General features: G+C 40.4%; 1 protein-coding gene across 1 annotated transcript; it reads right to left on the bottom strand.

Moving 5' to 3' along the window:
* Positions 1 to 20141: 20141 nt before the first annotated feature.
* vgll3 (vestigial-like family member 3) lies at positions 20142 to 23380 on the bottom strand. Its single transcript, XM_074659668.1, has 4 exons — positions 22969 to 23380; positions 21524 to 21884; positions 20874 to 21413; positions 20142 to 20743 (listed from the first exon to the last, which is right to left on the bottom strand). Exons 1-4 carry the CDS (start codon positions 23074 to 23076, stop codon positions 20703 to 20705), a joined length of 1050 nt encoding a protein of 349 aa, XP_074515769.1. The 5' UTR covers positions 23077 to 23380; the 3' UTR covers positions 20142 to 20702.
* Positions 23381 to 26273: the final 2893 nt, after the last annotated feature.

Here is a 26273-nt window from a genome sequence, read left to right on the forward strand (position 1 = left end):
AATCATTTCAAAATAAAACTTAAAAAGGGAAGTGTATAGTCAATGAATAATAATAATGATAGGCAATGATTGGCCATAAGCAATGATAACATTACAAATACACAATATTTAGTGTACTTATTTAATGTTATACAAAGTGTTTTATTAGGGATTTTTGTACACATAAAGGAAAAGAAACATCCCAATAGTGTTTTCCTTTGTATTTCCCATATTTTGTTGACAAGAAGATGCAAGGGATTAACAATACATCACTGCTGTTAAATCTAAGGTTAAAGGCAAAACAAAATGTTCGCTGGTTGTACAAAGCAAAGCGATGACCTGTACAGGGATATTACAGAACTGCTGATATCACAACAACAATCATTTTGAATAGTTAAACAAATACAGCAGTTTCTTAATAATAAATTGGAATGCTCTAATGACACTATTATACATTTTAAAATACTGTACTGCAAACTCTCTGCCAGCTCATTTATCAATAATACAGGCACATTCTGAGGCGCTACAGGGATAAAATGAGGATATTAAAGTGAGTCTTTGTTAGGGATATCCTCAGATTAACCTTGCTGTTCCCTGAGTCCCTCTCTTGCCCACAGCGTAGCGTTTAACCATTATGTTTGGCAAGCAGTGCCAAGTTTGCTCTAGACTTGAATAGTCTACAACTAGGCTTTAAGATTAATGCCCTCTTTCTCTGTTTGGCTAATTAGCAGCCAATGCCATTAATACACATTCTCATAATTCAATCACTTTGTCCCTGCAGGCCTTCGCTGATGTTGAGAGAAATTAGCCGGCAAGAATACCGAACACTGATCTTCATTAGAGGGCTATTTGCTTTGTCCACTTTATATGGAAATTACGGTTCTGTTATGTTAATTGGTCACATAAGTTCTTCAGTCAGGGCTTTGCTGTCCACTTGTGTCAAAACGAGACAGCGTTGGATCATCAGCGGTGCATTTACTATGTAGGTTTTGGTATGTTACAATCATGATCAGGTCAGAGGTTAGGGTAAGGGTTAAATTTACAGTCAAGGTTAAGGTTAAAGGTCATGTAGTCTGTATTAACCCCTGTTTTTGTGTATGTGTAAACGTGTAATACGTGTAGCTCTGCACACTACTGTATGTGATGTCTATCCTGTTGTTCTGCAGCCACATACTGTACCTGAAACAGCACTCGGGGACGGAGACAGCATGCAGAGATATAAAGAGCAGACATGGCATTTTTAAAATCTAAAATGCACCCGTGTCTCCGTTTTACCACTTTGTAATTTGACAAAAGCAATCCACAGCTAATGATGAGATAATTGGGGGTTGTCACTGAACAGTGGGACATTCATATCAAGTGCAATTCCCCTCTTTATTGTAGCAGAGTTTAAAGACCCTGTTTTTAGCATGCAGCTCAAATTAATTATTGTGATCGTCTGTGTACTGTATGTGTGTGTGTTTGTGTGTGTGTGTGTATGGGTACACATTCAGCCCAGTCTAAAGGGATGTGGCCAGCACTTATCGTCTGCACCTTCTGTTTTCTTACAAACATCCCAAACATATGAGCCGGCCCAGGGGAAGACACAACTAGACAAAAGCAATCAAGCCGTATCATTGAATTAACAACATATTGCTATGTTGTATTGCAAAAGCAATTATCCCCTGTCTCGTGATACAAAGCCATGCACATACACATGCAAGCGCTCTCACACTCAATTAAAGTGGTGATGGCAGCTCTCTGCTGTGAAAATGATTGCATTTCAATTGGCATGACTCCTTGAGTCCACAGAGCAGTATTATGTATGCTAATGCAAGCTGTAAAGACGGATTTGGGGTTCAGGGGGGGCCCTCCAGAGCAATTACTCCGCCTCAGAGTCCGGGCAAGACGCTGTCTCTCTGGGCATGCGAGGCACTTTTACGGGCTTTTCCATATTACATTTTTTTGGGGAATATCATAGGGATAAGCCCGTAAAATGTGAAGCCTAATAGATAGCTTAGGGTTGGATCGATCCAAGGGAGCAATATTTAATGAGAAATGTTATTAATTAGTAATAAGGCTCTTGTTTCATCTATGAGACACTTATTTCCAAATGTCAAGGGTCAGTCTGGAGTAGTAACCCTGGAGGCTGGAAGCAGGACTGCAGTGCTTTGCTCAGAGGCACTTTGGCAGAAATAAAGATATATCTTGGACTGACATATGAGTTGAGCAGATAGTGTCACATTATTATAATGGAATAATCAATACTACAGTACTAAAAGCTTTTAAAGACACAATTCATGATACAAATGTAAAAAAAATATGTATCGCGCACCAACAATTAAAGGGTCAGTTCACCTCACTGTCAACAGCATAATAGTTCTTAATGAAAATCATGATTTGGGTGCACTGACCCTTTAAAAAGACAGGATTGAACTTATAATTGTTCTAAATTTGTGTTAATACGAGGAATATGATTTATATTGGAAGCGTTTATACTACAAGGGTTAGAAAGATCTGACATTTTGATGTAATTTTATGGTGGCTTCATTACCTTTTTAGAGGCTTTTCAAGCGATGCTCCTTATGAATTAAGATATCATTAGGTTCATTAAAAAAGCACTTAGAGATAATTATTGTAATCAAAACATGAAACGCTGAACACAATTAGTGCATGTAAGAAGCTAGCAAATGACACACTCAAACTAAAGCAACATGTTTGTTTGTAGTTTAATTATTTATGCTGTTTCTAATTTAGTTTATAACCTTCTTGTACTAAAATTCCTCACAAAGCACTTCATTTAAGGAGTTACTGGTTCTAGTTTTCCAGCACGATAGATTTGTATCAGTCAGAACTACTCATGCAATCAGCATTACCACCAAAGCCCTGCAGGATTTATCCTCATAATAACTTCTGGTGTTTAAGAGCCTGTAATAGCTTCGTCCGGTTATATTTATTAGATTAATTTCTACAGATTTAATTGATACATGAATATTTTAATGTTTACCCCTTACATACTGTACAAGGCCTTTGGGGCCAGGAAACCGGGAGGAGGAGGAAAGTAAATCCTGATCCTGGGGAGCCCCTTGAAATCCACTTTTTTTGTAATTGAAACCTATGAAAATGTTTTAATTATTCAATGGATTCATAGTTTAATCAGACTTTTAGATTAGTCTGATATTCTGGTGCTGAAATATAAATGGGAATTACTGATTATAGTAAAGTAGGTGAGAATAATACTAGATGAAGTGTTGGCAGAGCCTTAGAAAGTGTTGCATTGCAGAGCGATTGCCTTGAGTTGCTCTCCTAGATGGTAATACGCTACTAGCATGCTGTTGTATGAACGCGTACCAGATTTGTCCTTAATTGGCATTAAAAGACAGGTGCTTTAGTTTCTATCTCCCTCTCTCAGTCTAATCTTTTTGGTCTTTTTCTTGCTGTCACTCTATTCCTGGTCTCTCGTTGGACACATATATGGTGCAAAGAAAAGAAAAGAGCACTTTTCTCCCACATGGTAAAATATGCAGTAGATCTGGAATACATTTCATATCTAATTTAGAATATGTTTTGAATCTTAAAATATACTAAGATTAGCCAAAATGATATGTACATTATGACATTTATGCAAGATGTACGGTTCTTGTACAAAATATTATGAGCAGTTCTTCTCTTTCTCATTTAGTCCACTGATGGGGTCCATCCAGAAAAAGGCCATTATGCCTTATTAATTTTGTCTTATTAAGTCCAGATCACACACAAAGAGGGAGAGAGGGAAGCAGGTTAGTCAGACGCTAAGACACCCGAGTACTATTCAGCCTGTGAAAAACCTTCCAAAGATCTGTAGGGAGCTTTCTAATATCTGAGTATAACCCTTATGATGTCTCTAAGGGTTATTTGATGATGTCATCAGTTTATCTTGGTTTGGGGCTAAGAGACGTAACATTTTTGAGAGAAAGATAATCTGTCTTTGAGGTAACATGGTATCCTTTATTTTGTCATAAGTGACTTTGTATGTGCCAAGAATATTTACCACCTGTGATACTGTATAACCACAATGGGATTGTATTGATAAAGCCAGTCTCAGTTTCTTATTATCATGGTACTTTCAATGAACCCAACCTCGACGTGATGTATGTGCAACCTCTCGAGGGAACACCGGACATGACTGGAAGTTGATCAACCTCTTTAACACTTTGAAACGGTCACTTCTGTTGCGTCAAATCCCTCATTTTTTTTTTTTTTTATGACAGCAGGATGAATTGACTCACTGTTAAACAGATAGATCCCCCCAGTCAGCCTCTATAGGAGCTGAATACATTAACACAGTCCCTGATAGTGATGTTTGACCTCAACTCCCACTCACAGTACACACAGCATTCCTTCCAGTGTGTGTATGTGAGTGTGCACCAGGATTTTTGAAGGCTGATACGGACACCGATATTTTTCATATGCTGATATTAAATATCTTTTAATTGGACCATTTTCATGCCAGGAATATAGTCTGAAATTATTTTTTATTCTATACAATTTTAGGGAGCGGTCACCATGAGACATATAAAATGTAAAAAAATTCAACTTGAATTGTTTTTCATATCTATGTGGAATCTGATGAAGATGTCTCACTACAGTCTGGTCAGAATTAGGTCCTGCATGCTTCATGACAGATATATACTGCATCCTATGCGATATACACTATAATGCCAGCTTCACTTCATTAAAACACGTGTTAGTCTTTGTATGTGTTTACTGGATACACAGTTTACTTCCATGGTGCAGCAGTGGCCTAAAGGTTATGCCACTAGAATAAATCTGGGTTGGGAGGAGAATGGGCAACATTTGCTCCTCCTTCATTACCACTGTTGAGGTGCAGCAAGGCCCTTAAACCCTTACTACATAAGATAAAAACATTTCAAGTATGGATGATCTAATATGTGAGAGAGCATGATGACAGAGAGGCAGAAATAGTAAGAGGAGAGGAGTGTAATAGAGAGACTATATCTACGAGAGGACCTTCATCAGCGACCCTGGCGGTGCTGTCATTCCTGCAGCGTTGAGTCATGTGGGATGTTTCTGGGTAGTCTCGAGGCCCAGCAGCCCTTTTTTGGGAATGTCATGTTTTAACAACTCCGATGCCTTTTAATTCCCGCTTCTGAAAGTCTGTCTGGAAGTACTGGAATGTGTGTGAGGCAGCAGGCCAGACGCTTGTGTTTGGAAATAAACTGTCTGCCCAATCTGATTGGCCTCATTCTCAGGGACGTGGGAGCAGCAAGTCTGCGAATACACAACACACTCACACATGCATGCACAAACATGGACGGGCGCGCTTCCAAACACACCTTACGAGAATTGCTTTCTATTTCTACTGCATTCCCAAATCGCTCCAAAACATGTACATGCAGCATACTTGCACGCACTTGAATTTAGATGAAACATTTGGAAGTAAAATGAATACAAAGACATAGCCACACATGGCCACAAGCACAGACACAACACATGTGTTTTATAGTATAAGTGCGAGCAAATGCTCTATGTCACACACTGAGCAGAGATCCTGGGTGTATGTGTGTGTTGAGAGAGAGAAAGAGGCCAATGGAAAGGCTAATTCTTTTTTTTTTTATATTATTCCCACAGCAGTGCTGATGAGTCTGATGGAATGGCTGCCATTCAACTGCAGGAGGCTCCTGGGAGACTGGTAGAGTTAATGGACCATATGTGTTCATATTATCATCTGTTTGTGTGTGTGTGTGTGTGTGTGTGTGTGTGTGTGTGAGTGTGTATTTCAGCCTAAAAAGGAGGACCAGTGGAGGAGTGTGATGAAATAAGCTACAACAACATAAAAGGAACCTAATTGTTCCCTAAAGGCACAGTGTTAGGAAAGTGACAAGAATAACTCAAGCCTCCCACGTCCCAGCAGACTGGCAACAACTTAGAATGGCTCTAGATTTTTTTTTTTTGTATGTTTGATAGAACATAAGAAAAGCAGAAAAATGGATTGAGATAAAGGATGTTTGTGAGAGAGAGCTTGAAAACCATGGTTTGTGAATTTTGATATTTGAAATTAGCATTGTATAACCGTAAACCTTGACTGGCTCCTGGTGATTTCAGAATCAGATAAGAAATGGGAGAAATAGTTTTATGTAAAAAACATGATAACATATAAACGCAGGTCTTGCAAATGCACAATTTCAATTAATGACTGTATTTCAAATTGTACACTGTGAGATCTCCAAGTCCTCCAAAATCCTTTTCGTTTTAACAGCTACAATAAGCATCTATCTGCCAGAAACTACTTGTTTTTATTCACAGTTTTGTTGGCTTTGATATTCTGGTTTAAATCAGCAGTGATACCGACTCCAAATGACTGGCTGTCAACTTGTTCATAAAAGCTATTACTGAAAAGATGCATCCTCATTTAGACATTAGATGCATTATAATGTTTGTTATGAAATCAGTTATTTGTGACAAGGAAGGCAAAGATGTTTAATGTATACGTCAGTGATCTCTAAAACCAATGATGAGATCGGAAATACTACATTGCATCAAAATATACAGTGGGGTCCTCCGTGTGAAAGGTTTCAGGTAAAAAAGTTGAACATTGTTGCTCACGTTTTTTTGCAATAGAACGTCATCCAGTAATGCGCTGGCCAATCAAATACATGCAACTGCTCATTCCTGGTATTATTACTTTGTAACGTCAATGGAAAATTTATGCTGTTTACCTTACCATTGTTGAGACAGAGAAGACAATGATTATAGCCATGGTTGTCATGTAACTAGCTGTTTTCCTGCATTTTTCTGTCCATTCCCCATGACTCCTAGTCTCTAACATTTCCTGTCATCTCAGACACTGTCATTCCTTCCCCGTCCAGGTCCTCAGTCCATTCCTGCCATTCCCCTACTTCACTGGTTCTTGAGTCTAAACAACATCTAACAAACTTTTTCAGCAATGAGTTTTCAGAGTTGTAAAATCCTGTGTCAAAAAAACTGCTGTGTAGTATTTTGGAGTCTGATAAGACTTCAAACCCATAGAGTCTATATTCTGGACTTCTTGGATTGTATTGCATCTGCACTTGCAAGCGACACACCCAGACCAACGCAGCATTCTTTAATGCTGTACTATTTTTGGTCTGAACACCTGCTAACTTTGAGATGGACTCTGACTCCCAACAATCTTCCATCCTCCTCTTTGCCTCAGGTCTATGAAGCGTGACATTTGACTTCATACTCCTCAAAGTGCTCCTTCCACCTTCTGACGAAATCCCTACACAATGCCAGTGTTTCCCTTCCAGAACAGCTTGGGTGACGTACTATTCCCTTATGACCCACCCAGAACCATAACCTTTCCAAATTCCTGCTTTCATTTCTGTACTTCTGAGATTAGCACAAACTGTAACCTCTCTGGCCTGTTGGTGCCTCTGCTGAAGTTGCCTCAAAGTGCTAATTTCTTCAGCTTGGCACTCTCCACCAGTCATCACCTTCTGACTCGCCAACCTCTTTCCAAATTATATGAAAAGTTGTTCAAAGTCAAGGGGTGAAGTATTTCCAGAGTCCCCTGCAGCTGTTTCCAGCTAAGCCCCAACACATGTGTTGGGTGTACCAAGCCTGTCTGACAGCCTCCCCTTTCAATCTGATCCATCTCACCACCAGATGGAGATAAGCTGACATCCAAGCCCCTACTCTTCAGTTGTGTGTCCACCAGAAATGCCCCCAGGTCTGATGAAACAACTACAAAGTGGCCCAGGGTGCTCTTGTACCTTTTACCTTTAGGTGCCTCCTTGTGTTTGAACATGGTGTTTTTATGGATAGTCTATGGCTGGAACAGATGTTTCTATTGCCAATATCAGCAGGATGTCTTCTAATGAAAAACCATCATTCACACTAAGACTATATGTTTATTATTCATCTAAAGGTTAAAGTTTAAAATATATAGTATGTGTCTGAAATTCATGGGGTCAAAAGAATACTGATTATGCCTTTAAATGACAATATTGAACGAACCAATATACAGTATATCGGTCTGATCCTACTTTAAAGTGCCGGTGGGTTGTTGCTGCCAAGCCTCTGCAAGGCCCATCGAAGCTCATATAAACTCATCAAACAAGTAACAACACCCTGGCATTGAAAACACAGAGAAACAGCTGTGTGTAAGTGTGTGTCCATGAGTTAACGTGTATTGAATTCCTAATTTACTCACATGTGGGCACCAGTCGAGTATCAGGCCTCTTGGCAAATTCTGTGTTAGCTGGAAGGACCTGTATGATTACTGAGACCAGAGAGAAGAATGAGCTTTTCTCCAACATACTAGTTCACAGTTTAACTATGAGATAAACACAATGATGAGAGAGGAGGATCAGAGGATGTAAAAAAAAGAGGAAAAACGTATGAACTCTGGAACAACCTTGCGGAGGAGTTTGGGCTTGTACAGTCCGTACTGTTTCTCCAATCACTGCTCAAAATGAAGTTTGCTTTCATGTGTTTTACTCAATTATTGGTTTGGCCAAAAAAGCAGCAGCAGCCACAGCTGCCCACAAGCCCCAATGGTTGGTGTGTCCCTGACGTTCAAAAAGTCTATTAGGCATGCTGAATGGAAGGTTACTTGTGTAGCCATCGCTCATGGCTCAAGGCTTCTCATTCCAAGCAAGTTTAACCAGTTACGTTCATATGCTATGATTTCGCACATCACAATTTAAGTCCATCGCCAAGTGTCAACGCAGGAAGAAGTGTGTCTCTTGTGTAGCAATGCATAAAGTAGAAGTGTGGAGGTCAGGGTGGTGGATGGACATGTAGCATCCCAGAGTTTGCATCCCATCACAATCCTGCAATTAACTTTCACCTTCCTATAACCATGTATTTTAGTTGCCTAACCCTAAGCCTTACTATTGTTATTTGCAATAACCACAATATTTCCCTATCCTTAATCCGTGGTTGCCATTCACAGATATTGTAGAAAGTGAAAATCTTGAAAAAATTGACGTTGACCATAATCCAGGGATTCGCAATGTTAACATTTTTTGTTTGGCTATAGGGTTGGTTGTACTACAGAGTATCCATGTTAAGTGCTCCCATGGGGGTGGTCTGTACATTTGAAATATGTAGAATGGAGAACTGGGCAGCTTGGCTGAGTGCTGCTTGCATTTTCTTTCTCTGCAAGGAAGAGAGGGTGTACTCTATATTCAAATGACTATACATGTAAAAGGAGAACATAATACATGAGAATAAGTCTTGGTCTTGGATCGATTTGCTATTCAGGTCTGCTTTTATGTGTAACTAATTTAAAATGAGGGCTTTTCTTGGGCAGTTATCTTTACAAATGATGACGATTGTTGTTGTGTTGCATTTTGTGTGGTAAATGACAAGTTAAAAAGTAGGAGAGGGGTTTAAGTTGATGAAGCTGATAAAGTGGTTAATGGATGATTTGTTTGACAGTAGTTGAATAAAGGAGGATAAGATGTGCTGAGGCATTATGTAAAGTGGAACATTTATTTATTCTGGAAATGGTAGCAGTGGCATAACAAATATATAGATGCTGGCTTGGACTCTTTCTTTGTGTGCATTGAGATTCGCACTTGCTATGTACTTGTGTGGCCTGGTTCGGTAAAATGGGACCATATCGTTGCTGTAATCATTATTGTCATTATTTTCATCATCATCACGACCATTGTGTTAACATAATGTTTGTTGTGTCATTTTTTTATATTGTTATATGTTAAGTTATTTCATTTAAGGGTCAAAACAAACTAATCAAATCAAACCAGCTAGTCAGCCACTTGAAATTGTTTAAAAATGTGGCAGCCAAAGTGGTCCACTCGGGGAGAAATATGTAACCAAACAGAGGGTCTATTCTCCTCCAGAGCTCATTTGCATTTTCCTTGGTGTTAGCAACTCTGCTTCACAAACTCTTTCCCTCACTTACACATACAGACGCACACACATAGTGAGGGGTGTGCGTGGGCAGATAGAAAGGAGAGGAATCCCTGATAAGCCAGTAGCCTGGCGGAGGGCATAGAGAGAGGAATGGCAGCTATGTCGGGCATTCACAACACTGTGTGGTGTCACCAAACAAAGCCTTCCCTTCTCCCGCCTGTCAAAGACACCATTGTGGCGAGAGGAGAGAGCCTTTATATCACACACACATTCCACGCATGCTCCCCCCCACCACACACACTCATAAACACACACACTCATAAAAAACCTACCATGCAAACCTACATGTATACAGATAAAGATGCAAAGTATTTCTATGCTCTGTATTTTCACTTATAATATTAACAATTCATACACGGTACATGTATGCACAAATACAACATTCATATGAACAGTTACTAACCCAAAAGCTATAAATGTGAATACGCACAAACGGGTACAAACACACACACAAAAAGTCCTGTGTTGACAGGATGGAGACCTCCTGCAGAGAGGCTGGCATTCCCAGCATGGAGCCCCCAGTGAGAGTCACCTGTGAGGGGGTGGGAGCGAGGGGAAGCACCCCTGCTCACTGGAAGTCTGGGAAGTTAATGACAGCTGACACACTCACTGGGGGGTTGACAGCGAGAGTGTATGAGGGTTGTTCCCGTAAGATAGAGGGAAGCTGTCTGTGTGTGTGTGAGAGAGAGAGACAGAGAGAGAGAGTGGTAGCCTCTTCCTGTTGCTCCGACAAGCTCCTGACTGCTCCTGCCACCTCCACCTCAGCCACAAAGGACTCATGGGAAGGCGGACATGACAGGAGGGCGGGACTCACATATGTCCCATGTCTGAATTTGCAGGGTGACTCTGCAAACACCTGTCAATCACTATCGAGAGTTACAGTACAGCTGGAATGAGCGTGCTTGTATTTTTATGATTTAACAGTAGCCCAAAGGAACGGGATCAAACTTTGAATATTGACAATTTGGGGTGTGAGTGCATTAAACTGTGTAATGTGGCAGTGAGATTTAAAGAGCATTCAGTTCCTTGTGCTTAACGGATGCTGCTCATTTTATTTTCAGATTTTTCTGAAGTTTGTGGCAACATTTATTAGCGCATACTAACATTATTTTAGTTAGGTAGATTGCTGTTTAAATCAGGGAGAGGCATGTACTGTAGACAGGATCATAGGTGGACAACGCCAACTTTATCTAATTTAAAGATATTGGGAAACCAATCTGCTTTAACATAATTGTGATACCCACATTAGTTTATTTAGTTTGGCGGTATGTGGGAAGGGGTGGGTGGGCAATAGATGACAGGTTGAGATTATTTGGGGCCGGCTCTCCTGTCAGACTCGTAGAGAGCTTCCCAGCATGGGGGTCACGATCACAGAGGAAGCTCTCAACTTCACTTCCCCATGTTACAGTGACAGGGCCTACCAGGACTCTGGGCCTTGACAAGAAGTCCTGCTGAGGGGTTTACTGACTGCAGGGTGCCTGGTTAGATTGGTGGATAAAGACCTAGACAGTAGGGGCTGAGTACAAGGACAATAGAGGGACAGTAGAGGGACAGTAGGGGAGAGGGGAATTACCTGCCAATTAGGCAAAGTTAATGTGAAGGATGATGGATGTCAACCTGTCAGAACCCAGGAGGTGGAGGGATCAGCTGGATAAGCACCATGTTATCCCTCAGATTACACTCTCTTCTGACATGATCAAACACACCACACACACACCAGCACACTTTCAGTTTGCACACCAAGAAGCTGCAGTCCTATTGCTAATCGAATTTACATTCCATCTAATTAAAATTATCCAATTTTGATTTTAGAGTTCAACCAAAAGCAAGTTTCTTATTTGGATTAAATTAAGGTACATCGGGTGAACAAATTTGAAAATTCTTATTAGAGTCGGTGCCTTTGGTCAGCAATCATCCGGTATGGACGTATTATTTACTAGGGATACAGGGCTGGACAATAAATGTTCATTGTTTTGTACTTTTATCTCTTCAGGGTAATCACAGCAGTTAATGTTTTATATTTTTCATCATAAAATGGTTGTGGAAAGTCATAGAATGCATATGGAAAATGAAGAACATCATCAAAATCAAAATCAATCACATGCTCCCTGCCTCATAAGCTCAACATAAATGTATTTAGCCAGTTAGTGCCTGTTTGCTAGAGCAAACAACAAGGCCAAAGTAAACATTTTTTTTAATTTTCTTTAATTTCTAGATTCATCTAAATTTATCTGATGAATAAATTTCATCAAATATGGTGGTATTTGGAATCCTTAGTCACAAGCACTTTTATTTTATTTTTGTATGTTTAGAAACACAAGTTAAAAAAGGATACATGAAATAGGCATATACTGTATTGATGAAATGGCTCAATTTTACATATTTTTTCTCTGTTACTGACACCCTATTCTGGTTGTTTCTTTGCCTGTCACCCAATGCATACTGGGGTAGCTTCCACTTTCTCGCGACCTTATATAGGAATAAAAGGCATGGATGGATTTCGATTAGCTTCCAAGTAGGCATGAATTTGATGATGATGACAGTGATGTTCATTGCTATTTTTATTAATTGTCGATTTCAGTTAGGTGTTGATGGGTTACTGACAAACAAATTGAATCTGTGAGGAAAACATTGAATCTTGATAAGCTTGTGAAGATTTTCATGTATTATGTTTTTGACATAATAGTCCGATTAGAAACATTTGAATAGTGGCAAAAAAAATGCAGATACCAGAATCAAAATGTTTGCATTCAAACACCATATCAGTCCAGCTCTTGTTTACACACAAACACCCTACTTTCTAGTGTCTTGTAATGCTGCACAGCTTGTGACTTCACATCTCCCTCAGGAAACCATCCTTAATTGTTTTAGTCCTCAGTGGAAACCTGGTCTCAGTGACAGCTTTAAAGTAAAAGAAACAAAAAACAATTTGGGTCAATGGTCCAGGAATGCCCTTCTGTAGCTCTGGTATGTGTGGTATGGTCATTATGGGCAGCATGGGACAGTAGCAGCAGGTAGGGTCACGTAACACAGGCAGCGATGATTGACAGGCAGGTGGCAGAGCAAGGGATTCCCCACTGCTGAGTAACTGTGTGTTTTCAGCTCCCTTTCAACTGATTTGGCACTGAATAAGGTTTTATGAGGAAATTCTTGCCATTTTACACAGTCTAATAGGCATTGTATTGTATTAATTGTTATTGAGTAGCCTACTGTCATCTACATTGAAAATGAAATATCTATTTTCCTTCTGATTTGTTTCCCTTGCATTCTTAGATAGACATCTGTCATCAATATCTCTGATTGATGATTGTTTTTGTTCAACAGTTATCATGTTTTTTATTCATCTTGCTGTAATAGCATCACAATAGTACAGTATAAGTAGTCTAGCGTCATCCCCTTTTGATAGAATCCATAAAAACAAGCTTCAAGACAAGACAGGACAGTGATAGACCATTTTCTCTGTGGACATTATGGCCAAATCACTAAGAATATTGAAATCACTACAAAGCATGAGTGGGTGAAGTGTGTGTGTGTGTGTGTGTGTTTGTGTGTGTGTGTGTGTGAGAGAGAGAGAGAGAGAGAGAGAGAGAGAGAGAGAGAGAGAGAGAGAGAGTGAGAGAGAGAGTGAGAGAGAGAGAGAGAGTGGGTTTAGGAAGATTTAAGATTTAAATCTATGTGCTTGTCAGTGGTTAGGGAAAGCAACAATAGAGACAGACATAGAGTGACCCAAGCATTAGTGATGAGCAATGAGTTTTGATAATGAAAATAAGTGACAGGATGACTTGGTGAAGTTCCACTAGAACATATTTGTAGAGAAGATGCCCTTCAACCGCAGAGATTCAAGCCCCTTTTGTTGGTTGTTGCCCTGCTGCAGTGTCTTTGAGAAATCCCATCATCTCAAGGTGCACTGCTCCACCCTGACCTCTGACCTCCGTGTGAGTGGAAGAGAGATCGGGTTCAAAAAGCACCACACAACTAATGTAAGTTTGCCATTTGTTCAGCACATTATCAATGGCTTGACTTGGTTTTGAAGGTCAGCAAAACACTATTATTATGCACTGAAAACAAGACCAGGCCAAAATAATGAAAGACACTGGAAATGAAAAACGTCTGTAGAACATATTATCCACATAATTAGTTTAATCGGCTGATATAATCCTTGTTAAAAAGTGGATGCCAAACAGTCGGTCTACCTCTTAAATAGTGCACATTCCTCTCTGACCAGCATAAGTGAATATGTTTCAGTTGAAAACGCCCTCCTGCTTTGAAAGGATTGTTGTTTTTTGGAAAATTGGTTTGTTTTTCCATGATCCTGAACAACTATTTCTGCTGCGAAACAAAGGAAATCATATTTCTTCATTCATACTGAAATTTGAAACTTTATAAATATGTAAATTGCAATGTGTCATGTGGTTAGACCAGTCAACCTATGAGGAGTTTTACGGAGCTTTTCCCTACTTTTAATTGGAGTTGCTATTGATCCACAACTATAACTTAGCTAAGATTTACTATTTCACGCTTCATTATACCTCTAAACCAGAGAAATTAAAAGCTATTATACACTGAACTGTCCCTTTAAGGAGCCATTAATCCACCTCTAAGAATGTCACAGTTTACAGGGGAAAGTTTTAACATCCTTTAAAGGTTGAAATGTTGTTGAATTTTTAGTTGTCATGGGTTGGAGTGGGCTATGTACAGCTGTAAGTATTGGCAATAAAAATTGTCTATTAGCTACATTCCAGAAATAGCGGTACTGGCGTATAAAAGTCATGAGAGCTGAATCCCTGCTCCTCTAGATGCAGGAAGAGCTGTGGCAGAGCAGCCTGCAGCGGAGACTGAGCAGGGGAAACAGGTGTTGGTTGCTAAATGTGCTTTCAGTGAGCAGAGGAATGACAGCAATGTACTGGCCTCTGTGGTTACTGGCACATTACCCAGAGCGGAGCTGACAGAGAAACCTACTGCTGCTGCTGCTGCTGCAGCTACTCCGGCCTTTATGAATGGAGTGCCTTTCCCTCTGATGGAAGAAGGATTTTACTTTAGTAAATGGACTTGGCAACAAACAAGAGCAGGGAAAAAGTATGAAGTTATTGTACGCTGTGTGTATTAATCTGTATTTCCCCAATCCAACTGAGCTCCATGCTCTTTTCTAGCAGCTTAAGGGCCCAGTACAATCTCACTCTGTGGTGATATTTGGAGTCAGACCTTGATTGAAGTGAAAATTCAAAAATCCATCTTCTGAAATCTGGCGAGGGGAGGGGCCGCAATGTGTGTGGGCAGGCTGAGGAATGTGGCTGGCCTGTGTTATGGGTGGATGTTCTTGCTGTACATTGTAAACAGGCGTAAATGTTGATCTTTCCTGTAGTGTGAGTGTGTATTGAATTTTGATTTAACAGCCTGCCCTCGGCTGTTGGGAGCTCCACCAGACCTCATCCTTGCCACGCTCAGGATCATGGACCTGTGCAAACATTCCCTCCCTCGTGCCACGTGGGACTATAAGCATATAAACACCAGCCACGTTAAAACTGTTACAAATGCTTATTCTTTTGCGTCCAGTTCTAATTATACATCCTGAAGTGATAAATGTGAAGCAATACTCAAGAAATTGTTCAGTGCATTCCCATGTCTGTGAGAGAACAACACAGTAAGCAGTACTGATGTCTGAAGTAGTGACTGTTGGTTAGCTGTCTCATCCAAACCAACACTGTCTAACACTTAATACTCAAATTCAGTTACCTTTACTGAAGCAGCTGTACAGATATCTAAAGGCAAGTAAGAAATAAAGGCAAGAAAGATGAAAGTGAACCAAACAAAACAGTAGTGATTTAATGCCGGTCCATTACATGACTTGTTCATAGGTCCTGCAGTGCTAAGTGCGTAATTCATAGTTAAGATAGAAGAGAAAATGTGATGTAATAATGCAACTATTACTGTTCTAATTCTAATAATAGTGATGTTTCGCCGGCTTCTCTTCTTCTTGGGTGTCCCTAGTCATTTTGTAACAAGCAACCAGGTATCGTTTAACAAAAAAGACTTTGCGAATCAAGCGTAATCAGCAGGACAAGTGTTCTCTGATACTCCCAGCATGCTTCATTAGGCGGCCCTGTTGACACAAACAGAGTGGTGAAAGCGGAGCCTTCCACTAATACCCCTAATACTCGCGCGAGGAGGGCAAATTAGCTGTAATTACCCCAGTGATTTGTAGGCGTGGAGCTGGCTCGTGGAAGTGAGAAGATGTTTGAAGGGAAAAGGGAAGAAAGGGGAGTGAGAGGAGAGATTATGATTGCCATATGCCTCTTTTACTCGCCTTTAGTGTCTCCTCTCTGCTCTCTTCTCCTCTCTTCTCTCCGCCCTGATCTCTGTATTTATATAGTTTTGTGTTCAGACAGCTGGTGTTGTGTTGCTGATTGTGAGACTAATCATCCGCTCAATTACTCTGGAATGTGTAGCTGGGCCGTGTTATGACTGATCAGCTTTCCCTCCCTCTCCCACTCTTTCTTTTCATCTCTTTTTGTGGACTCCGACTCTCTCCAATTTGCTACTCTCTTCCAGCATCTGTTTTCTGTCTCCCGTTCTCTTGCTGTTTCTTCAGCTCTCAGTTCAGTTCAATTCAATTCAATTCAATTCAATTCAGTTCAGTTCAGTTCAGTTCAGTTCAGTTCAATTCAATTCAATTCAATTCAATTCAATTCAATTCATTTCATTTCAATTCAGTTCAGTTCAGTTCAGTTCAGTTCAGTTCAGTTCAGTTCAGTTCAATTCAAGATATTCAATTCAAGATATTCAGATACATTGGATCTCCGCATGGGACCTTATCAAAGCAAAATGTGAAAAATGAATCACATTCATGACAGAATCAGCTATCGGCTGTGTTATTTCATTGTGTGACAGCAAGATTACTTTGCTTCTATTTGTAGGTAACATTATGGCTGAGATTGTTTGATTGTTTCCCTGAAGGGTCATTTGAAAACCACCTGCAGTATTCTAGATTTGCACTTTTTGGCACAAAAAAACAGAAAGATTAAAAAACAAAAATAATCTGTAACTTGTGATGATTTGTATGCATTTAAATAGAACGAAGTTTCATTTTAACAATAAAAAGAGATTGGTGATTTACGTGCATGTAAGCAGTGATACTGTACACAATATGGTGATGAGGATTAGGCGGAAGAATGACAGCCACAGAAAAAAAGAAAATTAGTATTTTATATGATAATTGGAGCCAATAATACGGAGGGTGCAGACTGAATTCATGGCCTTACTCTGATATTTAACTTTTGCTTAGTGTTCAGTAAATGAAGGCCTGGAAAACACATGTCTTTCCTCCAATCCAGCTTTCCTCTGCACTACTTCTGAATAAAAAAATAATAAATTAAAAGGATAAGAACCAGGCTGGGGTTTAGAGGGCAGCGATGAGAGGAGGTTCACTATGAGCCGGGATCATGAAAAGTTCAAGCAGGGTTGAGGTCAGGCGAAAATGCGAATTCCAAGAAAATAAAAGAGAAAATACTATTTCCTGTCATTTCTTAAAATTAATGCAATTCTCTGATACAGAAAGGAAATGGATATTGGTTACAAAAGAGGCAATCATGGCGATGAGGAGATGAGGAGATGAAGATCCAAAGCCCCAGATTGGCTCTGGGTTCATCCGTTTCTCATTTGGGGTCTTTTGTGCATGGAAGCATGGTGTGGGTGTGTGTCTGTGTGTGTGTGTGTGTGTGTGTGTGTGTGCGTGTGTGTGGGCGGGCTCATAAATGGGTTTGTCTGACGTTTGCAAGTGTAAGTTTGAGATTAAAAAGGATACAATGTATCCATTCAGAAAGATATACCATACTGTGATTATAACAACACATATTAATGCTGTTATTAGATGAACATTGCTTTAATCACTGCCGTATATTATCAATTACTGATATAGAGTCTCTAAATACACATGTATTCTGAATCACAATGTCAGCAATTATCGCTTTGAAGATCTTAAATATCAGCACAAAGCATTTGCTATTTAATCTTTAATTAAAAGCTAATGCTACACATGCAACATTTCCTAAATCTCTGACTGCCCCATTTTTAATGGACATATTAATTACTTTTATATAGCTTCCAGCTCTGTATTGCTGTATCTGTTCTTCCTGCAGTGGAAGTGCCTGTGGTGATTCTCCAAGGCTGCCAGTGGGAGGCCTGTTAGCATATAAGTACACTACATGCTGATGCAGAAGCTATATGCTAATGCTTATTAGGAGGTCTGGAGTAGAGGAGAGGAGCGGAGAGGAGAGGAGAGGACGTACTTTAGCCAGAAAGTCTTAAATCTTCCCATCATTTTCCAATTTTTTCCTCTCATCTGGTCTTTTTTATTCTCCTGCGCTTCCTTTGTGAGCTTTGAGAATCTCGGAAACCCGGTGTATTGAATACCCTGACTTAACAGAGAATGTACAGCGAATTAATCATTATACACAATTATTGTATATAATTCTGTGTCAGATAATGTTGTTCAAACTGAGTGCTGTCCATTGATTCATACTAACACTTATAAAGTAATAAACAGCAACTTACATGTTGGCAATTACACATTTGACAGTCCGCTGAATGCCTTGTAGAATATCCAAATTCACATCTCACGTGTCGAAACTTTTGCAAAATAAGAGTCAAGCCTATGTTGTTTGCAATATGAAAAATACATTTCTATTTACATTTATTGATGATAACCATTATTATCAAACAAAACACTCCCCTGCCTGTCTGAGTGGATTCGATTGCACATTATTGGTAGACTTCCGTAAAATCGTATTATCAAATGCAATACAGATCCTGATCCACTAAGTGGATGAGGAATGAGCAAATATCATGATTTTTTTCCACTTAGGTTTTTCACTTCAATGCAATATGATTTGTTGATACTTTGGATGGAAATGCAGCTGCTGAGGTCCAGATTAGTGAAGAATAAGCGACGTGGGAGAGGAGGCTGGAATGTTAGTGGGCTGCTATCGCTGATCCACCTGGTCAGACCGCTCACACACACACACACACACAAGCACACACACACACAGCCATGATGGCAAAAGCTCAACCAGCTGTTGATTATTTCAGGATGGGTACAAATAATGCTGGAGAACGTTTTGTCCTGGCACTGGACTGAGCCTGAAATATGTAATTAAATCAGCAACTTCTTTTCAGCGTTCATACCAACGACCATTATGATCACTTCTTGAATTCTCTAGAATGCAGATTCAAGCACTGATCTCCAGGCTGTCTCAGCGCATGGGATTTTTCAAAATGTTATTCTATGCATGATATATTGTATAACAGAATAACAACAAACCAACATTAACTGTGGTACCTGAAATCGTTTTTTTTAGCATGTCTTTGAATGTCTGGATAGTCTGCCACTCTCTGACAAACTTCCTGTCCAGACAGGAAATGCATTCCTTGGTGTGTTTTTCTCAGTCTAGGAGTGTGTGTGTTTTCATGCGTGTGTTTGTGTGGAGACAGACAACAGACACATGTCATGGTATCTTACAATAATGGTCTGTGGAATGCAACCCACTTCCCTTGGTACTGTAATACAGCTCAGCTCCTGTCTGGTTTAGCTGTGATTGTACCTGAAACATTCAAGTTATCAATAATGTCCGTATTCTTATTTTGAGCTATAGAAGTTGGGTTGTTGAAACTAAAAAGTCACGAGTTATTGGAGGATGTCTTTGCTGTAAAGAATTGAGACAAAGCTCAACCTTCTCTGGTGATAACAATAACCTCCTAACAGTTTAACAAACTGCTGTTTCTTCAGTTATTAATATTCTGGTTTGGTCATCAAACCCTTTCAATAGCGGGGGGTTTGATGCCACATCACATGAATTGTTTTGGTGTTTCTGTTGGTCTGCTTTCAGAATGTTCAACCTTAGATAAGAGACCGTAAAACGTCTGACTCTGTCTGGCTGGAAATATTCAACCATTTGATTTTCAAATGTTCCTTCTTTGTTACAGTGAGTAGCAAAAGCATCAACGTTGCTTGGTGTCTTAAAGGAAACTGACTTTTTCTGATTTGATGTATTGAGAAAGTTATGCATGATGAGTTGCACAACACATGTATGCCTCTTGAGAGCAGGAGTTCAATGAATTGAACACTTACTTACTTACATTTTGAGCAATATGCTCAATACGCTCTACAAAATAGATTTACTTTTAAGTGAATGTATTGTTTAAATACTACATATATTGGGGGAAATTATTAAATTTATGTCTGAAAAAAAACTTCCATTTGCAAATTCAGTTCAACAATTTATTACTTAAACATACAGTACCAATATTTACACTACACAATCCCTTGAGGCAAAAATAGCAAAATAGCATTCAGGCAAGAATTTTAGCAAAAGTCATCCAGCAAACAACTTAGCATGGCAAATCTGTACACACAAAAACATTTACAGTCATCGACAAACATTTACTGTACAAAACAAAATGTGGATCAAAATCAAGCTCTTGAAACAGAACCATTTGGTCTCACATTGCATGAAAGAGAAATGGTGATTTGTGCCGTCAGAGAAGAAGAGGCCTCCCATTCTTAAAGCTAGTAGTCTGTTTTCATCGTTCTTCGAGGGCCTTGACCTGCAGCCAACGCAGTAGATCTCTGTCATTCAAGTCCAAAGCCTGAGTTCATCTCCATAATAAGTTCTGTGGACAGTGCAGGACTCATAGTCTAAGCTACAGAAAGTCTTCTAACTACATTTTACATTACAGTGCTGGTGTCGCAGCCATACATTGATAGAGCCACATTGTAGGTCCTTTTTGGTGTGGATTGATATTCCTTCTCATTGTCAGGACATCAGTTAGAACCAAACTGACGTCTTTGCTTTGGTCTGATCAAGAGCTGCAGGAGAGAAAGAAAAAAGGTGAAATTACTAATGTGCTTAGTATCACTTACTGCACAGGTTAGAATAAAGTTTGACAAATGTTTGCAGGTCAATATATACACTATGTAGAGTTTGTTTCATATCTACCTGTGTCATAAACCTCCAAGGATCCATGGAGGGCCGAGGGACTCCAGGTGACAGAGGTAGCCGTGACGGGGATGTTGCTGCTGGTGTCCATCTCCGTCTTCACCCCCTCGCTGTGTGGAGAACTCCCTGTGCTGGCGCTCGGCTGGTTCTGGTTCCTAACACCAGGCAGTAGCAGAGGATTAAACCTGGGCTCCAATGCTGGGCTGTGGGTTGGGTATGAATGGAGCATGGGGTGGTGGTGCCGGGTGTGGATGTGGGGGTGAGGATGGTAGACGTTGTGGACATTGGGGTAGCCACTTGTGCTCTGGGGGTTCAGGCTGTAAGTCCAGCTATCGGGGAGGGCGGTCGGTGGCGGGAGGCTGGCCTGAGAGAGCACGTGGTCGGCCCACAGAGCTCCATCGGGGTGGTTGAAGGAAACGGGGCTGGAGGAGAAGTCTGGGTGGACTGAGACAGAGACAGATGGAAGGCAAGGACTGGCCTGGGATGGATAGGTGCTGTTCCACACTGAGCTGCTCTGACCCTCAGAGAGAGAGCCACCATCTGAAACAAACACAAAGACGTTAGACTTCAACACTCTGTTACAAAAAAAATTCCAGTGTTTTAAGGACTTTAATAAAGGATAAACTATTTAAATTTGTTGCTCCCCTCACCTTTCCATAAGCCAGCAGTGGCGGAGGCCGACGGCTGATTCACTCTGATTGGTTTGGACTCGCTGTTGAAGGTGCTGGACTGACTGAGAGCCCGGGAGAAGTGCTCATCTACCACGTCACCGATGTCGCCTTGGAAGTAGGTGAACAAAACACACCGGGAGCTCAAGTACTCTGCCTCTGCTGGTTGAGTACCATCCTTCAGATCTGAATCGGATGTGGATCTACGGCCTGATTCGGTTCCTGATGCTGCGGGACCCTGCCGGAGGCCCTGATCCCTGGAAAGCATCCCTCTTCCTCCTTCTTGCTGTTGCTGCTGCTGCTCCATACACTCCTGCATCTTACTGTAAACACTCAGCCTCCTCTGGAAGAAGAGAAAGAGAGAGATTCATTTACAGATCCAACCAGGAGTAAACTACATTTTAACAGAATAAGCAAAGAATTTACATTTTAGTAGAACCTAAAAATTGTTTTTTAGAGCAATCACTGTATATGTTTATTACATATAATAAAGAACCAAATAGTGTTACATGTTGGTGTTGCTACTGTTTTTGACACAATGAAATCATAAATCAACCATATATTAGTATCATACTAGTAGTTATTTGATCTGGGAGCAGCTTGGGAGCTGTGTGAAAATGACTTTCTTTTTTCCCATACTGCATTCCAACTATTTGTAAAGCTCAGTGTGCCTCATCCACATTCCTGAGTGACTGACTGGCTGTCATTACATCACCATTTGACCGCAGGATTAATAGTTCCGTGTCATTACGCATGACCTGATGTGAATACCGAGCATCAGGCTGGAATTTAATCATTCAGAACTGAAATTGAAGTTAAGAGGTGTGTGTGTGTGAGGCGTAAAGGAAGTTTGAAGTGGTGTCTTGAAGAGAAGTAAGGGAATATAGAAAAGCCTTAAATCAAAATGAAAAGGAAATTGATTATTTTTAATGTGAAAAGTCTACAAAATATTCCTTTGACTTTAGGGCAGGTGCCATTCTCCAACTTTATAGGCCTTATCCCCAAAGGTAGCTCACACCTAATTGTTCTGTTTTTTTCTAGAAGCCTATATCATAAATAACTATTGCTATCTCTAAGTAAGGTTGTGTCAATCAGAGGTAAAAAAAAGACAGTAATGTCAGTGCAACATCAGACCTGCTGAAATGGCAAAAAGTAGATAGGTTAGGCTGTTAAACAAACGAGAACATCCTCACCAAATTATCACACACAATTTCAAAAGCTCCTCAAACAACTGAAACACTGTAACTGAATAACCAAGGCATTTAATGTGGTAACTATTTTAAAATAAGCCACTGACACATTAACAATCCTTTACTTGGGAAAAATCACCAAATGAACTTAATACATAAAAAAAAAATGTAAACAATATTGTTAGTAGATGACTTATGAAGTTATTCAAGTTATTTAAAGTATGAAGAGTATCTCACCTGTTGTTGCTGGTGGTGATGGTGGTTATAATAGGTCGCCTTGTACGCAGCTGCTGGGAGGTAGTGCGCTCCATAGCTTTGGTGGTACATCACATCCAGGCAACTCATAGCGACGGAGCAGAGCTGTTAATGTGGAGAAGAGAAGGTCGGAGGAGAGAAACAGCGCACAACACAACCGAGGGCGACTCTTCACTCCTGTGAGTTCAGACCTGCTGTATCCTCTGAATCCATCGGTGCCTCCATATATGCCCAAACGCATACAATAGCCATGTCGTCCAGTTTGCATACAGACAATGCGCCCTCCTGCTGTGCGCTCCACCAGCACCACCCGGGGCCACAAAATGGATCAAAAACGGTATGAGACAAACACACTGTATCCTAAAAAAGAAAAAGAAAAAAAACTCTTCTCTGACAAGTTTTCAGACCTCTTCTGATTGGTTGAGTTATCCTTTCCCTCCTTCTCTCTCTTTCTGTTTTGGAGGGGAGTTATATTTAGAGAGGGCTGGGGCCATTTACTCACGCCCACCAGGGAAGGGCCTGCATGGAGCAGTGGAGATGAGCAAGGCACTATAACACAAACATGAGGGTAATGGTTCTATTCCCTCATTCATAAAAGTTTGAAGGACTCATAGTCTAAGCTACAGAAAGTCTTCTAACTACATTTTACATTACAGTGCTTGTGTTGCAGCCATACATTGATAGAGCCACATTGTAGGTCCTTTTTGTTGTGAATTGATATTCCTTCTCATTGTCAGGACATCAGTTAGAACCAAACTAACGTCTTTGCTTTGGTCTGATCAAGAGCTGCAGGAGAGAAAAAAAGAAGGTGAAATTACTAATGTGCTTAGTATCACTTACTGCACAGGTTGGAATAAAGTTTGACAAATGTTTGCAAGTCAATATATACACTGTGTAGAGTTTGTTTCATATATACCTGTGTCATAAACCTCCAAGGAACCATGGAGGGCCAAGAGAGTCCAGGTGACAGAGATAGCCGTGACGGGGATGTTGCTGCTGGTGTCCATCTCCGTCTTCACTTACTGTGGGTCATATAACGATCTCATAGTTCAGAGATCTCTGACCTCAGGACCTCCTGTCGGAGTTTAGGGTGGTGGCCGGGACTTTGCATAAGGAGTCTCTCTGCAAAGAACATTTTGACCAGACACAAAAACATTGTATTCATTCAGTTAATTGCTCAATTATATTGTCTGTTTTATATCCCATTTTATATCACATCATGAAGTTCATGAGTCAAATGAAAATGCAGGAATCAGCCTTTAAAGGGACTATTTGTAACTTTCAGAAATGCTTGTTAACATCGACACCTGTGGCCGTTAAGTCAACGAAAGCCAGCGTCGGGCTCGCGCTTGTGCTCGCTCTAAATATACCTGAACGAGCATCGCTCAAAGCAGTGAGGCGACACACGTCAGCTAAAACCACAATATCACTCTATATTTCACCTGCTTGGCAGTAATGTTAGCTGACCAGACGAAGGTCTCCCTCCATGAATCACTGCTCATCCTAGTTTTAGCTTTTCCTGCCTCTGTCTCCGGGGCTGAAGCAGGGAGAGAAACGTTATCGCCTCCCTACTGCCCCCGGAGGGAGACACCGGCACCAGGTCGGAGACTATAACGTTTCTCGCTGCGGAGCCCCGTCACTTCACAAGACACGGAAAACCTCTGTTGGTCTGGAGGAGTTGCAGCATTTATTTCTGCACAAACGTTCACTAGATATTCTCAGAGCTATGAACTCTTCTGCAGTGTGGAGTGAGCGCGCATGCACGTCTAGAGGTGGAATGAGACAGCGAGAACGTGTGCGGTGTGTGTTTGTAAAAAGTTACAAACAGTCCCTTTAAGGAGTCTCTCTGCACAAAACATTTTGACCAGACACAAAAACATTGTATTCATTCAGTTGCTCGATTATATTGTCTGTACATTTTATATACCATCATGAAGGTCTATGAATCCTTTGTTGATTTATTTATTGTTGAAATACAGAGTAAAATGAAAATGCAGGAATCAGCCTTTAAAATATCCACCAATTTTTAATTGTAGAATGTAAACTCCTGGTTGCTACGTCACACGTTACAGTAATACAATTGGCTACATTGACATTTTCCATAAAGGAGCAGATTGTGTCAAACCCTGTGTGAACATCTGTCATCTGCAGGTCATCTTTGAGCAACAGCTGCTATTCAAAGGTGCGTTTTAATCTGTCACCTTTAAAGGAAGAATTGCATTTTTTACCCTTGACATAGTGATTAAAGGTTATAGTAAAAAATAACAGATATAAAACTCAGTTGGATTGAAAAGTATTGTTTCTTTCTCTCTCTCTCTCTCTCTCTCTCTCTTTCTCTCTCTCTCTCTCTCTCTCTCTCTCTCTGTGTTTGTACCATTGTTGACCTATGGTTTCCTACCTCTATGTATTTGGTTTCTAACATGTTTAAATTAAAATGAAAGTTGCTAAAATCGCTTTGATTACTGCTATAGGCCTGTGTTTTGAACTATATGTGTTGGATAGCAGATGGACGTTGCACAGTGGTATGTCCATTGACAATTCAGCTACCAGGACACCCTGATTATTACTGCCATGTACTGACTGTTCCTTAGCTTTCCCTCTTTGCATGAAGCTTCCTGACTGACTGAGTTGAGCAGTTTGCTGCCACCTGTTGGTGAGGACAGTGACATGACATGGCTGTCAGATAGACGCTGGAGAGACCTGCTGTAGCTAAGCCATACATCCATACCATCTGTAATAGAAGCAAATGACCCCAATGGAGACGTTGATCTTTAGTGGATACTTCACTTTGAAGTGTACAAAAAATAATGAGGGATCATTTTCTGAAGATAATGTCTCAATTGCACAGAATGCATAAGAATTATGGACAGGCCAACTTATTCAACAAAATTATTTCAATGTTCACCTTGCTTCCCTGTTCAATGAGCATATACCAGAGTATTGCAGATTAACCAATGACACTGTTAATTAAATAATAAGGACTTGAAATAAAATACTGTGTTTTGTAATTTGTCAGAGCTCCCCATTCACAATTAGAACTCTTCAGACTGAATGTCTTTATCCCAACTATCACCCTTGGGCACTTTGGTCTTCCTGGGGATAAAGCTGGCCTGGATGTTAGTATCACTCCACCCTCCATGATCGTCACCCCTACCAGCAGTTTATGAAGCTCTACATCATTTTTGCCTGCCAACAAGATGTGGTGAGGAGCAATGCACAGCTTCTTCTTATCATGGCTGGTGTTTTCTGCAAGCTCCAGGACTGCAATGCAGAGTTTTTTCCTAACA

Source organism: Sebastes fasciatus, chromosome 14, assembly GCF_043250625.1.
Source record: "Sebastes fasciatus isolate fSebFas1 chromosome 14, fSebFas1.pri, whole genome shotgun sequence".
Taxonomy (NCBI): Eukaryota; Metazoa; Chordata; class Actinopteri; order Perciformes; family Sebastidae; genus Sebastes; species Sebastes fasciatus.

What these genes read in the sequence shown, in the direction of transcription:
- vgll3 (XM_074659668.1), bottom strand. Translation starts at nt 23,076, where the DNA reads ATGAGTTGCCTGGATGTGATGTACCACCAAAGCTATGGAGCGCACTAC. An exon ending in ATCACCACCAGCAACAACAG is followed by an intron (nt 21,885 to 22,968) that starts GTGAGATACTCT and finishes CTCTTCTTCCAG; the next exon opens with AGGAGGCTGAGTGTTTACAG. An exon ending in CTTGGAGGTTTATGACACAG is followed by an intron (nt 20,744 to 20,873) that starts GTAGATATGAAA and finishes TCTCTCCTGCAG; the next exon opens with CTCTTGATCAGACCAAAGCA.